The 16,562-nt window shown below is 43.7% G+C and overlaps 1 protein-coding gene across 1 annotated transcript; it reads left to right on the forward strand.

The window, feature by feature from the left end:
• Positions 1 to 226: 226 nt before the first annotated feature.
• LOC124550745 (cytochrome P450 4c21-like) lies at positions 227 to 16,149 on the forward strand. Its single transcript, XM_047125468.1, has 2 exons — positions 227 to 534; positions 15,712 to 16,149. Exons 1-2 carry the CDS (start codon positions 337 to 339, stop codon positions 16,147 to 16,149), a joined length of 636 nt encoding a protein of 211 aa, XP_046981424.1. The 5' UTR covers positions 227 to 336.
• The last annotated feature ends 413 nt before the right edge of the window (positions 16,150 to 16,562 follow it).

Below are 16,562 nucleotides of genomic sequence, written 5' to 3' on the forward strand. Positions count from 1 at the left end.
CGCTGCCACTGAGGCCGACGCTAGGGCCTCCGCGACTGCAGACGGAGCTGCGGGGGCGGCAGGGGATACTGGTTGGCTCCCGAGGAGCTCAAGTCGCCAGCGCACCTGACGACGGCGATGTGTCTGAGCGCCGATACGCTGTACCAGTAGAACATTATGAACTGGCAGTGTAACCGTGGACTGTTCGATCATCTGACAATATTGCTCTGTTCCTGTGTGCGGTAGCTTTCGGCTAATAATGTGTTCTGGATTTCCCACCCTAATGAACATTTCTTCCTGTTGGCCTACAGAATGAACACTCCAACAAGCTAATCTAATTCAAATGCCTCACAGCTCATGAATCTGCTGATGGCCGGCACGGAGACGACGGCTGTGACTATCAGCTATGTTCTGCCACTGCTCGCCCTCCACCCTGAGTGGCAGGATGCAGCCCACCAGGAGCTGAAGGACGTCTTCGGCGAGGGTGACGACTACCTGCGGGCCCCCAGCCTTGCAGACCTAGGCAGACTCAGGGTGCTGGAAAGCATCATCAAGGTGAGCCACTGTCCACTGGCTGCCTGTGTGGTCGCAACATATGCCACTTTTCCATATGTCGACCAACGTAGTAGAACCCCATATTCTATACGTACTAGCGGTTGGAAAACCGGCCAGTACACTTTAGAAATAATATATGTTTCAGTCTACAACAGCAATTTTTAATTTTGCCGACTGGCTACAAGTTTCCATAAAGTATATCATCCTCAGGCCACTCCCAGGCATGCAGTCAGCCCAGTCAGATGCATCAAATACTGCTATACAATGGGGTGACAAAACTGATAATTTATCTACATGTACACATACACACAATGGTAGTATCACGTACACCCGACGGAAATTAACAGACTTTGACTGGAGTTAGACGCAATTGACCTTCCATTTCGGAAGTCGTTAGGGAATTCTATATCATGAGATCCACAGTGTCAGGAGTGTGCTGAGAATACCAAATTTCAGGCATTAGCTCTCACCACAGACAAAACAGTGCCCAACAGGCTTCACTTAACAACCGAAAGCGGTGACGTTTGCATAGAGTCGTCAGTGCTAACACACGAGCAATGATGTGTGAAATAACCGCAAAAATCAATATGGGACGTACGATGAATGCATCCTCTAAGAAAGTCGGGCGAAACTTGGCGTTAACGGGCTGTGACAGCAGACGACCGACGCAAGTGCCTTTACTGGCAGCATGTCATTGCCTGGAGTGCCTCTCCTGGGCTAGTATTGTTATAAATTGGACCCAAGACTACAGCAAAACAGTGACCTTGTTAGATGATTCCCGATTTCAGTTGGTAAGAGTGTGGCATAGATCCCACGAAGTAATCGACCCAGCTTGTCAACATGACACTGTGCAAGATGGTGGTGGCTCCTGAATGGTGTTGGCTGTGTTAACATGTAATGAACTGGCTCCACTGCTCCAACGGAAGCGATAATTGACTGGAAATGGCTATGAATGGCTACTTGTCCCCAAACAATGATGGAATTTTTCTGCGTGACAATGCGCCGTTTCACCAGATCACAATTTTTGATAATTGTTTTGACGAACATCCTGAACACTTCAACTGAATGATTATGTTACCCAGATCACCCGACAGGAATCCCGTCGAACATTACTGGAACATAATCGAAAGTTCATGCTGAAAATCCTGCACTGACTACGTCTTCGCAATTATGAATGGCTATAGAGGCAGCATGCCTCATTATTTCTGCAGGGGACTTCCAACAGCCTTTTGAGTTCATGTGACAAGTCGAGTAGCTGCACTACAATGGGTGAAAGGAGGACCAGCACGATGTTGGGAGTTATCCTGTGACTTTCGTTCACCTCAGCATATACACTTGGAAAGTGATGCTGATGACTGCACCCCAGAGAATGCCCAGGGGAGGTACTGTGTAAGGAAACCAGTAGCCAGTAGCCGAAATTAAAAGTGTGACTGTAGACTAATACAAATATTACTTGTATAGCAGGACCTGTTTCGATTTTTTTTGTGGTGTTGATGCTGGACAGTAAAGCACCAGCAAACTAAAATGTCTGTTAATATCTACTGTGTCCAACAAGAGCAGGCACCAGGCAAACTTCAAGGCTACTGACAACAATCCGTATGATGACCACAAATTTTGAACTGCAATTTAGGTTGTTGTTGTAGGGCATGTTATTTGTAATGGATAACAACTTCTAAGTGAGGATTCTATCACGAACTTGCGTGTGCCGAGATTGCTGTAATAGTGTGTATAATAGGAAATCACCAGGGTTCCATGTGAAGACTGCATCTTTTCCACTACAGTTTAGGTTGTTCTTGTTGTTAGTGGTAATGGTGAGGGTGGTGCTGGTGGTTGTATTGGATAACAGCACCTACATGAGCAGTCACCCACAATCTACTGCGTACCAAGATTACAGTCATAAAGATTGCCTTTAGAGCATGCACGATTTTGTATTTCCGTGTGTTGTGTTGCTGTTGTTGGTGGTGGTGATAGTGGTGATGGTGGTGTCATTGATGCTGGTGGTGATGTTGATGGTGATAGTAATGACGGTAGTGCTATGTAGCGACACCCACCTATCACGCACTTAAGCTGCTGTTTCCCAAGACTGCTCTCAGAAGGGGGGCTATGAAAGAATGTCCCTGTGGTCCTATATGTGGACCATGTTTTAGAGAGTTCAGTGTAACTTCCTGTTGTTGGAGGACCTTCCTGGTATATTAGCCCAGCTGAGTATCACCCTAACCTATTATGCTCATGTGTAGGTTACAGTTCCTAGGGTTCTTTCAATGAACCTGAGTTTGGCATCTGACTCTCCCCTAACAAGTCTTATGTATTCGTTGCACTCTAAATTGCTCCATATGCATCCTCCCAACTATTTAATGAAATATCGTATTTTTTTCTGCTTTTATATATATGCCTAGGGTTGACTGTCTGCTGTCAATCCTTGCACCAAATGTCAACCCTTTGCACATCTTCTTGCTGTTCGCTAGAGTTTTCTAGTATAGTGAGGTCTCTATATAAAGCAGCAGCATCCACAACGTCATGAGGTTCCAACACTATGTACAAAATCGTTTATATGTGCTGCAAACAGTACCGGTTTTATAATGCGCTCTTGTGGCGAGCCAGAAGTTTCTTTCACGTCTCTAGATTTCTCTCTGTTGAGAATAACATACTGTGTTCTGTTTGCTAGTAATTTTTTGGATAATGAGAAAGAGCGCGTGTTATTCTCTACAATCGTATTTTGTTCATGAGCGGTGTGTGACTCGAGTTCATGCCGTTTGGCATTTTGTCACATCGAGTGCCGTCTTGTTACTTCTTTACTTACTGGTGTAACGAAGTTGCTGGCTTGCCTCCATGAGTGGCAGCAGCATTGCGTGTCGATACTAATACTGCCGTCCTATCTTTGGTGTGACCACTAGTATTTCCAAGTAGTGTGTGTGGTGGTCAGTCGGTTGGGACGGAGCAGCCAGGAAGTCTCCACAGCTCGAGGCCAGGCCGGGGCCGCTGGCAGCGTGCACGCGCTGTCGGATCGTGAGGAGCCAGCTCCGAGAGCGACAATGTTCATTGTCCACCAAACCTGGACGCTGAAGTTGAGTGATCAGTTAACCTGTTATGAAACCTCAACTACTGTGACATCTCTTCGTTCATTTGTGGGTTGTTGCTCCCTGGACCATCTGGGCTAGCAGCAACGTGTGATGTGCTGGAGCTGGAGAAATCTTGGAGCCATCTTCCTATTTTGCGATTAACTATGAAATTAACTGTTACTTGCCAGTGGAGTGCACCAGCGGTATTTTCTGTCCTGTGGCCGTTAACGCCCCAGTTACCAGCACCAGTCGTTAGCTTAGTTTTTCGGCAGTGTGCCTTTCCTCGTCGTGTTGATGCTGTCTGGCTCGGCGTGTAGTTCGACAGCCTTTTAAGTTGTTTGGTTCATATTATGCTTAGAGTGCTTATTGTTCCCGTGGCTGTTCTTAGACGCCAATTTCTAAAGATGTAGTGCTGTTCGTATCTTGGTCCTCGGCCGATATTTTCCATCGTTGTGTCGTTGGTCGGACGGAAGAGAACTGGTTAAATTGTTGGGAGGTCCTTGGGCCATCCCTAATTTGGTTTGCCATCCGATTATTTAACTTCAGCTCTTGGCTGCCTGTCTCACCTCACGTTATAAGCTACCTTCTCAGGCCGACCCTTGAAACACTTCTGAGCACCACTTGTTCTGTTTGTTTTAGATTGTGATTTTCTTTTTAGTTTGAAGTTTTGTGAGAGGCCTTTGGCCATCTATTAATTCCGTTATTTTAAAATTTGACATAAAGGCCTTCAGCCGTGTTAAATTAAAATTTTGAAGATTGATTTTATTTTAAAAATATTTTTTCCTTCAAATTTGTTCTATCTGAAATTGTTTGTAATCCAGGCCCTAAGCCGTTAGCTGTTTGATGTGTTATTTTTTACCTTTAGCCAGGTAATAAATTAATATTTCTTTAATTAGGCCTTTGGCCGTTCTGTTGTAAGTTTGAAAAGAAACTTCTTGGTTCGAAAAAATTGTTTATTAGTGTGTTTTAATTATAGATGTCCTTCAGTAGTGTAGTGTAGGCCTTCAGTCGCTAACTGTTTTCAATTGCATGTTTTCTTTTTAAATTTTAATTGCTTTTGATTTCTAAGCCAGGCCTTCAGCTGTTCTTGTTTTGGTGTGGTTTTGGGCCTTCAGCCCAGAAAGCATCTCAAGTTTTCTTTAACTAGGCCTTCAGATATATTGTCTAATTGTGATCTTTTAAGGCAATGTGTAAATAATTGGTTCTAAGAAAAATGAAGTTGAGTGTTTTATTGTGCAACTCTCAGCAACTGTTTACGGCCCCATCCACAATCGTAACCTTATCTTGTGCGTTCTCTGAGTACCTACCAACCAGGTTTCAGTTCATTAAATAATGGTAGCGAACAGTATAGCACACCGTCTGGAAGTGGTAGTACATGGCGTTGCCTGAGCTGTAGTATCTACCGCCTTCTGACACTCATGCGTTGTTGCTGTGATCTTCATTCCAGAGTCTGATTTACTGGAGACTGGAGCTCACCATGCTACCCTATCCTGTACAGACCTCTCCATTCCCGTGTAACTACTGCAACCTACATCCTCCTGACTCAGCTCAGTCTGTTGACTTCTTGGTCTCCCTCTACGGTTTTTACCCTCCACACTTCCCTCCAGTACTAAACTGGTGATCCCTTGATGCTTCTGAATGTGTCCTACCAACCCATCTCTTCTTCTAGTCACGTTTTGCCACAAAATTCGTTTCTCTTCAGATGTATTCAGTTCCATCTTATTAGTTACCTCACCTACCCATGTAATCTTCACCATATTTCTGTAGCACCACATTTCTAAAAATTCTAATCTCGCCTTGTCTAAACTATTTCTCGTCTGTGTTTCACTTCCATACATGTCTACACTTCATACAAATACTTTTGGTTCCCTTGCTGCGTTCTCAATATACAGATTGAATAACATCAGAGATAGGCTACAACCCTGTCTCACTCCCTTCTCAATCACTGCGTCCATGCCCCTCGATTCTTATAACTGCCATCTGGTTTCTGTACAAATTGTAAATAGCCTTTGGCTCCTCTGCTCCTGCCACCTAGGAATTTCAAAGAGTGTCCAGTCAACACTGTCAAAAGCTTCCTCTAAGTCTACAAATTCTAGAAACGTAGATTTGCCTTTCCTTAACCTGTGTTCTAAGATAAGCCGTAGGGTCAGTATTTCCTCACGTGTTAGAACACTTATACGGAATCGAAACTCATCTTCCCCAAGGTCGGCTTCTACCAGTTTTTCCATTCGTCTGTGAAGAATTCGTATTAGTATTTTGCAACTATGACTCTTTAAACTGATAGTTTGGTAATTTTCACTCCTGCCAATAGCTGCTTTCTTTGGGGTAGAAATGATTATATTATTCTTAAAGTCTTAGGATATTTCGCTTCTCTCACTCATCTTGGTCACCAGATAGAAGAGTTTTGTCATGGCTGGCTCTCCCAAGGCTATCAGCAGTTCTGAAGGAATGTTGTCTATTCCTAGGGCCTTGTATCGACTTAGATCTTTCAGTGGGCTGTCAAATTCTTCACACTGCATTGTATCTTCCATTTCATTTTCATCTACGTCCTCTTCCATTTCCACAATATTGACCTCGAGTACGTCACCTTTGTATAGACGCTCTATATATTCCTTCCACCTTTCTGCTTTCAAGTTTTTGTTTAGGACTGGTTTTCCGTCTGAGCTCTTGATATTCATACAAATAGTTCTCTTTTCTCCAAAGGTCTCCTTAATTTTCCTGTGGGCAGTATCCATCTTACTCTAGTGAAATAAGCTTCTACATCCTTACATTTTCCCTCTAGTCATCCCTGCTCAGCCATTTTGCACTTCCTGTCGATCTCATTTTTGAGTATTCCTTTTCGCCTGCTCCGTTTACTGCATTTTTATATTTTCTCGTTTCATCAATGAAATCCAATATCTCTTCTGTTACCCAATGGTTTCTACTACCCTTCGTCTTTTTATCTACTTGATGCTCTGTTGTCTTCACTATTTCATCTCTCAAAGCTACCCTTTCTTGTTGTACTGTATTTCTTTTCCTTGTTCTTGTCAATCGTTCCCTGATGCTCTACGACCTCTAGTTCGTTCAGTTTATGCAGGTCCCATCTCCGCAAATTCCTACCTTTTTGCAGCTTCTTTACTTTTAATCTACAGTTGATAACGAATAAACTGTGGTCGGTCCACATCTGGTTTATAGTTTATAGGTGAGATGCTGAACCCACAGCCCGCGACAGGTAGTTTAAATTGTGGAAAAGGGCCAGAATTAGTGGCTGTCAGCTACATTCAAACTTACAACTTCATTTATATCATCAAACATTACAAGAGTCAAGAAAATAAAAAAAAAACACAAAATTAATTTTTTGAACTTAATTACGAATTGAATGCGCCATACAATCTCATGACTTAAGGTCAAGACCACTTTCATTTAAATTTGGCTGAAAGCCAATAACTTAAGACTCAAACCAAAATCAGAAAATTAAAGGCAAAAGGTCTCATCTTAAATCAGTTCTTTCGATTTGGCTGAAGGCCTAAACAATCTCACACCTTAAGAGCAAAACAACTTAAATTTTTGATAAGTCGGCTGAAGGCCCATCTCTTAAGACTCAAACCAAAATTAAATTTTTTAAAGGCAAAAGGCCTTATCTTAAAACTGTTCTTTAATTAGGCTGAAGGCCCAAAAAATCTCACGCCTTAAGAGCAAAACCACTTTAATTTAAAAATCGGCAGAAGGCCCATCACTCAAGACCAAAAATCTGCTAGAAGCCATACAATACAAACAACAAGAAAAAATCAGAAATGGCAGTACACCCAAAGGCGCTCAGAAGTTTCCGCGGGTCGGACTGGAATTCAAAAACTAGCGCTCGCTTAGGTAAAACAGGCAGTCGGCCCAACCATTCTCGATCCGACGATAGCCCAACTGACAGACAGTCAACAGACCTACCGACAAGATAACTTCCACTCCACCCGACCAGCACACAACACGGAGTTCAATGGAACAACATAGAAGGTATTGACGCCCACAACCAGTTATACATTGAGCTGGACAGCGACAGCACAATGTGGAAAATACACTGCCTGAATTTACGTCAACGGCCAGGGCAGGTAACCAGAACGTTAACGGCCACAATGCAGAAGACTCCGCTGGTGCACTTTAATTCAAAATAACCAAGTACAGTTAAACTCCGCCGGAGAGTGGCTAAAATTTCCCAATTTGAAAACACACGAAGTTGCTCGTGGAAATGTCCCACCAGCCCAAACGAAATCCAAACGACACAAGGTGAACAGTCGTGACTTGATGGTGGATTAAGTCTAAACTCAACTTTCGTGTCCAGGATCGGTGAGCCATGGACATCGTAGCAATGGGAACGGCGCCACACACTCCGACCGCCAGCGGCCTCGGCCAAACTCGCGCCGCGGAGATTTCCTCGCTGCTCCATGCCAACCGACCAACTGCCAGCCTCGGAAACGGTGAAAGGACCAAATATACGTCGGCCGATGAGACAACCAACAGAACGACCAACCAACGGTCGTCCCGCTCCAATCTCCCTCCGTCGGACAGTTCATGTATGTCACCAGCGGTCGGCGAGCACTGGCTGTCGGCGCCTCACCGGCGCTCCGTCCCCGACTTCACTGCTGCTGCGTCCCGACTGCACTGTTGGTCCGTCTCCAACTCACTTCCGGACACACGACGACCCGGAAATGCTATCGGTCGGTCCAGAGATGATACGACAGTGCACTTATCGATACGCGCTGCTGCTGCCACTCACGGACAAGTGAGGCAGGGAATTACCGACGCCAGTAAATGGAGTAAGGAAACGAGGCGTCAGTACGGTAGCATAAGATGACAAACAACACATGGCATGAACACGAGCCATGCATGTCTCAGTAGGTGTGGGGTTCGTGTCTATCTTGGCTACAATAATGCGTTCACTATACTGTTCATAGTAGCTTATCCGAATTCCTATATTTATATTAATTATTAAACCTGCTCCTACATTATCCACACTTAGTACTGTGAATAACCCTATATTCACCTGACCAGAAGTCTTATTATTCTTGCCACCGAACTTCTCTGTTCCCATTATATCTAACTTTAACCTATCCATTTATCTTTTTAAATTTTCTATCTACCTGCCCAATTAAGGGATCTGACATGTCACGTTCTGATCGGCAGAACGCCCGTTTTGTTTCTCCTCATAACAACATCCTCCTGAGTAGTCCCCGCCTTGAGATCTGAATGGGGTACTATTTTACCTCCGAAATATTTTACCCAAGAAGATTCCATCATCATTTAATTACACAGTGAAGTTGCATGCTCTCTGGAAAAACGACGGCTAAAGTTTCTGCTTGCTTTCAGCCTTTCGCAGTACCAGCACAGCAACGCCGTTTTGGTAGATCTTACAAGACCAGATCAGTCAATCATCCAGTTGCCCCCGCAACTACTGAATAGGCAGCTGCCCCTCCTCAGGAACCACACATTTGTCTGGCCTCTCAACAGATACTCCCCCATTGTAGTTACACCTACCGTATGGTTACCTCTATCGCTAAGGCACACAAGTCTCCCCACCAATGGCAAGGTCCATGGTTCAAGTGGGGGGAATCTCATGTCCTTGCACTGTGTCGATGCTCTGCAGGTCTTCTTGCTGTTCGCTACAGTTTTCTAGCATAGCGACTTTTCTATATAGAGCACCATCATCCACAACGTCATGGGGCTTCCAACACTATCTACAAAATCGTTTATATGTGTGCGACGAACTACAATGGTTCTATAACGCTCTCACGTTGAAATCTTCTAGAAACATATAACACTGCACCAAAATATCTAGTGACAATTAACGTTACTTATAGGTAACTTTTTGAGGACTTTTAACTGGAAAGATGAATTTTATTAAACTTCAATGAATCATGGTTTTTACTCAAACAGGTTAAGTGACGATAACCTTCTTTGGAACAGAAAAGTAGCTGAGGTCCGAAGGCAATCTTGTAGTTCGATGAACTGAAAATTGCAGCATGAGAAGTGTTGTGTACATAGTTCCGCGTAGTCAGCGCATACACAACTTTCCCACTAGAGCGTGCCCCGCTAAGCACAACAGTGCAGGCGCAGCGCTCGTCCATCTCCGCACTACTAGATGGCGCTGTCTTAGAGACGGACCAAATTTTGCTTCCGCCGATCTGCGTATTAATATGTAACGCAGCCAATGAGATTGCTGCTATCGTAGAACCTTTTCTCCTCGTGGATCATACTCGCGCAGTGATAGCTGAACGCTCGAGGTACTATAACGAGTGTACAGACCTGCGATTAGTCAGTCTGCATTAGTCTGTAGTCGTTTCATACTGCGCCTAATACGATTATCATATTCTTGTACATAGCCATGAAGAGAAATGTATAGACACTTTGTCAAGTATCAGAGATATGTGAGAATAAGATTAACGTACCAAGACCAAAGGAACTTCAGATTGTCAATTGTAAACAGCATCCAGAATCAAGTTACATAATATCTATGATTTTTATTATTTTAATAAATGTTTGTGAAAATTAATCAAGTTCTGTTTAAAGTTGGTCACCGTCAATCTGCTGCTCTAAGCGTTCAAGTGGCATTTCTATCATCTGACCTAACGGCAGAAGATAAACACGATTGATAAGACCACGAGACATATTGCTGACACTCGCCTACTTCGTTAGAGCGACAAGTCAAATAATCTGATGGTGTGTGTATGGGGACTCCAGGCCACAGGTCAAGTTTCCGCCACTTGTCGGTGCTATAGTCACAGTACTGCTGGGCACTGCAGTCGCTGACATTGGCCGGCAATTCAAAATTCCAAGACGATGACAACAATGCCCATCTCCTCTCTCTCTCATGACAAATCAAACTGTCATTATCAATCACATGACACACCACTTCGCTTCCCTCCTCCTCTGTTATTCCCCTCCCCTTTCCAGCTAATACCAGAACACTATTAAAGTGAAGCAGCCAATTAGTGTGTAGCACGTCAGCGGGCATTAAAATGGAATGGCACTATGCACCCGAAGTGGGCATCTTGGCTGTTCTCAAAAGTGTCAGCACTAAAAGAATTTTTGTACCATGTCCAAACGTATTTGTCCAAAAACTTACATAAATAATGTATCTTACAGTAATTCTTCACCTAAATTACTCCAACATCCACACACACACACACACACACACACACACACACACACACACACACACACACACATGCACACCGCTTGCTGATTCCGCTGCTGAACAGTTCTGTACAATATTGACACATCTATCTCATCATAATCAGTAAGTTTCATCTCTCTGATTCGTGCATAAAAGTACATTTCCCCTCACTCTCTTTCTGTCTTTAAGGAGGCAGAAACATTGCAATATATTACTGAGGGATTGAAAGGGATACAAGTGTTCCAATTAACTGACACCCCTTATAGCTGACTCCCGCTGCACTGTGGGAACAAGTCTTGACTTGATAAGTCTCAACAGTCTCTACAGTATGATTTACGAACAATGGCAGTACAGACAGGTCGAGTAATGAACGAGGAATGCAGTATTGCCAGTTCAAAGTGAGAGTTGTCATGCATGCATAAAGAGGCTTTGCACTTGAAGAAATGTATGTCCTGCAAATCATGTCTCTCTCTCTCTGTCGCTTATGATGAATTCCTCGCTTATTGTGCATGGAGGCTTACCACAGCCATCAGTCATCTCAGCTCACCACAATTGCAATAAAAATTCAGAAATAACTTGCTGCAGTGAGGTTTAATGCTTACACTGGGTATGACATTCCCAGCAGAGTGTTCAAGACACTACTGAGCCCTCATTGGATACCAGGAAATGCATGATGTCATGTGTACAGAATGAGCTTAATCTTAGTGAGCGACATTCGTGACTCTTCCATCTTGAAATAACTCACAACTTTCCAGAACAAGCCTGAACTTGTTTAATTGATATCATGATTAGACTTGCTGACATCTGCATATGTACACTGATGCAATCTTCCAGTATGTCATATTCTGAAAAGCAAAGATACATGCATATGCAAGGTGATAACAGTCACCTTGTCAGCTGACCATCACTGCCGTACCTAATACCTTCTAGGGTGTAATACCAGTCACTTTGTCAATTGATCATCATTGCCCCCACGCAATAAAATATGATGGAATTGCAGTCACTCAGAATTTTGCTCCAGTTTGACAATGTGACTTGTTGGAACAGAAGTAGTTAGAACTACATAGAGCATTTAGGAACTTACCTGGGTTAGTGGTAGTCAGTCTTTAGAATACTATTTCAGTTCAGAATGTCTATTTGTTTGTGTTAACTATCACTGCCTTTTCTGCTTAGCATTATCAGCGTAAGGTTTTGTAATGGAGGATAAAATTAATACCCTAGCACAGAATCATTATAATATTGGGTGACTTTGAACAGATAGTAATTTCCTTTTCTTGCCTACATGAGAGTGTTAAATATGCTATTTCATGTAGTTTCTCCTGTGTAACAACAGATGACGACTTACATCCTGAAACAAAAAATATGAAGTCAGTGCCATACAATGGATTCACCGTCTGCCTGGTAGTATGTCCGTATATAGCACATTCTGTCTAAAGTAAAGGTTGAGAATGAGGCTTTTGTTAAATGTTTCTTTTGTTTTGTGTATCCCAAATTTTGCGTTTAGTACTTCATTCCTAGGATGCTTTATAGTTAGTGTGATTTGAGTCTGTACCTAATGATGAGATGAGATGACATCATGATGTGCCTGTTCTGTTTTAGAGTCATTGCATGTGTTTTTGGTCGATAGATGTGATGGATGGCATGTTTGTGCCTTTGTGTATCTGTGTATGTGGAACGAACTTGGGTTCGTCTGTAATGATTTTAAAGCACCTGTAGTCTGCACAGATGAGTATTAGCAGCCGTACCCCAGACCTCACAGCCGTACAGTTCAGAAACTGATGAAACCTGCCCAAAACCTCAATTACATCCATCAGTAATGTGTAACTCCAAAGTAGTTTGTGGTCAATATTTTACCGATTCACACCATGGGAAATCTCGCTTCTCTAGAGACAGCTGATGACTGGGTGCTCTCCTCCTGGTTGTGAACATTATGCAGCTTTCTTTGGAGATTAATTTTGATCCTCTAGAAATTGCACGATTAAGTAATTTGCTCAAGGTGCCGCTGCAGGTGCATGACGATGTAATTGGTGTTTGCGTGACTGTCATAGACAACTGTATCATCTGCAAAGAGTGCAAATGACTTTTGCCTTGTTTTAGGATGTCGTTAATACAGGCACCATGTGGTATGGGACCCAGGACAGAACCCTGGGGTATTCCTGCATCTATGATTTTATGTTGCTTTTGCACTTGTCTAAGCTAATAAAAAGTTTTATATTGCTTAAGAAAGATGCCAGAATTGATTATGTGGAGTAGATACTCGATTTCAGTAAGTTCGTGTAGTAAGCCCTGGTGCTAAACATGGTCGAAGCCCTTCTCGATACCCAAGAAGGAAACTCCCATGCTGTGCCCTTTTACCACGACCTTGCAGATTTTCTTGACCATCCAGTTGCTCTGGGTTGTTGTGCCATGCCCCGCGTGAATGTCAGATTGTTAGGGGGTTGATGATTTGCCTGTCATTGAGGAAGGTTTTCAATAATGTGATAATTATGCGTTCCACGATTTTACTAAGAAAGCTTAAAAGATATATGGGTCTGTGGTTTTGTGGAAAGAGGGGATTTTTGTTTCGTTTCGGAGGGGTGATGACTTTGGCTGTCTTCCAGGCTGTAGGAGAATAATGCAATCTAGACAGGAGTTGTAGATGGAGGTAAGGCAAACGACTGCTAAGAGTGGAAAATTTTTGAGTCGAAGTGGCCTAACGCCATCGGTATTAGGAGGTTTGGAGTTACGAACCCTTTGATGGTTGAGCTGATTTCACAACTGGCTGAACTTCCTCTTCACGGTTGTCGGTGACATCGTCGACAACGTTTTCTCGAAACAGTTGATGAGATTCGAGTAATGTAAGTATACGAAATTATCACAGTTTCTCAGCGGATTGACTCTTCAGGAATAACATTGATGATATCCAGCATTCCTATGACATTGGTTTCAGTATCTGCCATACGTATGGACTGTTACTACTGACACCTTTTGTGAAATTTCTGAAATGCGTTTATTACTTTTTTATTTAAAGTATCGTTGGTGGCATGTGTTTCCTGATTTTTTCGTGTTTATTAACGAGACATAATGTCTGAATACGTGTTTCACAAGAATTTCCCGCTTCGGCACTGGTTGTAAACAAAAGACAAAAGGAGACTGGCAATCACACACACACAGCGTGGCACAGAATTGTACTAGGAGGGAACTGATTCGGATGGCCAACAACACAAACCATGAGTAGCTCTGTGGCAGAAGTGAGCAGGGTGAGAGGGGAAGGACGGTCCACCCTCACCCCTCCCCCATCGCATCGCACTGCTCACAGGCAATCGTCTCAGCAACTTCAATAGTAAGCTTCTGCCCAGTGGTCGGCAGCGGCAGTGGGCATTTGTGCCAACGGAACATCGTCGTAATTGCACGACGTAATCTAGCGACTAACTATAGATTCGAATGTTATGCACTTGTAGTTAAAACTTGTATTCCATCCAAAATTAAGGACTTTCCTTCACTGTCTATCTGATGGTGGGAACACGGTGTAAGACGTGATACCCTACAATGATGGAAAAAAAAAATTGCAACTCGAAGAAGGAGTTATGTGACATAAACGAAAGTTGGTAGGCGTGTCTCTACATCTGAAACATGATGTCTATTAAAATCATGCTCCACTCGCATCAGTGTGGCGCCAGTACCGTCACTACGAGGCTGCAACTAAGGTTCACTTTAAATAAGCGCTGAAAGGATCGTGAGAGCTAGATACCGTTAAGACTGGACGCGGTGAGATGATGCTGCTCAAATACGCCAAAGATGGCATTATCAACAGCTCACTGACTAAGATTGTGATCGAGTAATAGGGCTACGAGAAGGTCGCTATTCCTTCTGCGATATTGCTTAATCGCTGGGCGTGAATGTAGCCACGGTACGTGATTACTAGGAGAGGTCGTCACGAGAACGTACTGTCGCAAGAAGACCGGCCTCCGGAAGGCCACGTTGCACTGTTGAGAGGAAAGGCCATCATGTTCGGCGTACGGCTCTGTCGTATCATACTGCATCAGCAAACAGCAACTTGAAATGCAATTGACACCAGTTTGTCACAACGAACTATTAGAAGCCTTCTACTTCAAGGACAGCTCTGACCCAGACGCCTTGTAGAACGCATTCCACTGGTTACAAGTGAGAGTTCATTGAACAGCATACTGGAGGTCTGCGGCGTTTTCTGCTGAAAGTTGGTTCTGCTTCGATGCCATTGATGGTCGTGTGTTGGTTAGAAGGAGGTTAGTTGAGGGTCTGCAGCCAGTCTGTAAGTGTGTTAGACACACTGGACCTATACTTGGAGGTATGGTCTGGAGTGCGTTTTCGTACGACAGCAGGAGCACTCTCGAGGCTATCCTGCGCACCCTGACTCTAAATGTGCGTGTCATTCTTATAATTCAACCTGTTGTGCTACCATTCATGAGAAGCATTCCAAGAGGCGTTTTCCAACTGGATAACACTCACCCTCATATCGCTGTTGTAATCCAGCTTTCTCTACGTGATGTCGGCATGTTGCCTTGGTCTGCTCACTCACAATATACGTCTGCGATCGAACACATATATCATAGGACAATGTCTTCAGCATTATCCACAACCTGTATTAACCGTTCCTGTATTGGCCGACCAACTGCTCAAGCACGAAACTCCATCCCAAAAATAAAGATGTGGCGTCTATAATACAATGCGTGCACGTTTGCATACTTGCATTCAACATTCTGGCGGTCTCAGAGGACGATGTGCTCTCCATCACGCTACAGATCAATTAGTCTATTATTAACATATCAACATTTCACATTCGCAGTGGATTATCTCGCACTTAGATTAAGCTGTAACCTTGCAATGTTAATCACTTAAACGTGTTAACTAGACCAATAAATGTATTCCTGAAGTTTCATTACCCTACATTATTATTTTTCTGGTGTTGCGACTTTTTTCGGTCAGTGTATCTTCACTCTCTTCTGGTGTGACCAACAGGAGACACTGCGATTGTTCCCAACCGTCCCGGTGCTTCCTCGGGTGGCCACAGAAGACATCTGGCTGTCTGGAGGCTCTGCAGAGCGGGTGTCAGTTCCTAAGGGTACCCTGCTTTTTGTGCTACCCTTCCTCACACACCGCCTGCCGCAGTTCTTCCAGGACCCACAGCGATTTGACCCTTCGCGCTTCTTGGAGGACCGTGTCGGCAAGGAACATGCGTGCAGCTACCTGCCATTTGGGTTGGGCGCGCGCAACTGCGTGGGCTCTCAGTACGCCCCCCTGCAGCTCAAAGTCTACCTGGCAGACATACTGAGGCGCTTCCGTTTCCTGCCATGTAACCGACGCGAGGACCTGGAGGACAGTGCGCTCTCCTTCAGCCTAAGCCCCATCAAGCCAGTCAGAGTGTCGTGCATGCCCGTGGATGGCCCTAAGGCATAGGACCGCTCTCAACATTACTGATCATCATATTGGCCAATGTCCTGAGTCAGGCCATTATCCTGAGATGCTTTACCTTCCTGTTGCACAGCTACATGTATCACCGTAATCCACCTCCAGAAACTGAACATACAATAATATTAAAATCAAAATAATAATCTAAATACATTGGGACCTGTAATAAAGTACTGTTTATTGGGCGCTCCAGTAACTTTAGTACTAACTACTTCCAAGATCGTGTATACAGTGAAGTATGGTCGACGACATGTTTGTCTTCTTGGCTTTGCAAAGCTCTACTAACTTGCGAACATTTTGATTTTTCTGTTTTTCTATGTTCAATTTTTGTAGGTAGTACTTAGGTGGTTTAGAGATGGTTGCTGGCAGCCTGTAAAAATGTTTGTTCAGAGTTGTAATGT

Source organism: Schistocerca americana, chromosome 9 (genome assembly GCF_021461395.2).
Source record: "Schistocerca americana isolate TAMUIC-IGC-003095 chromosome 9, iqSchAmer2.1, whole genome shotgun sequence".
Lineage (NCBI taxonomy): Eukaryota > Metazoa > Arthropoda > Insecta > Orthoptera > Acrididae > Schistocerca > Schistocerca americana.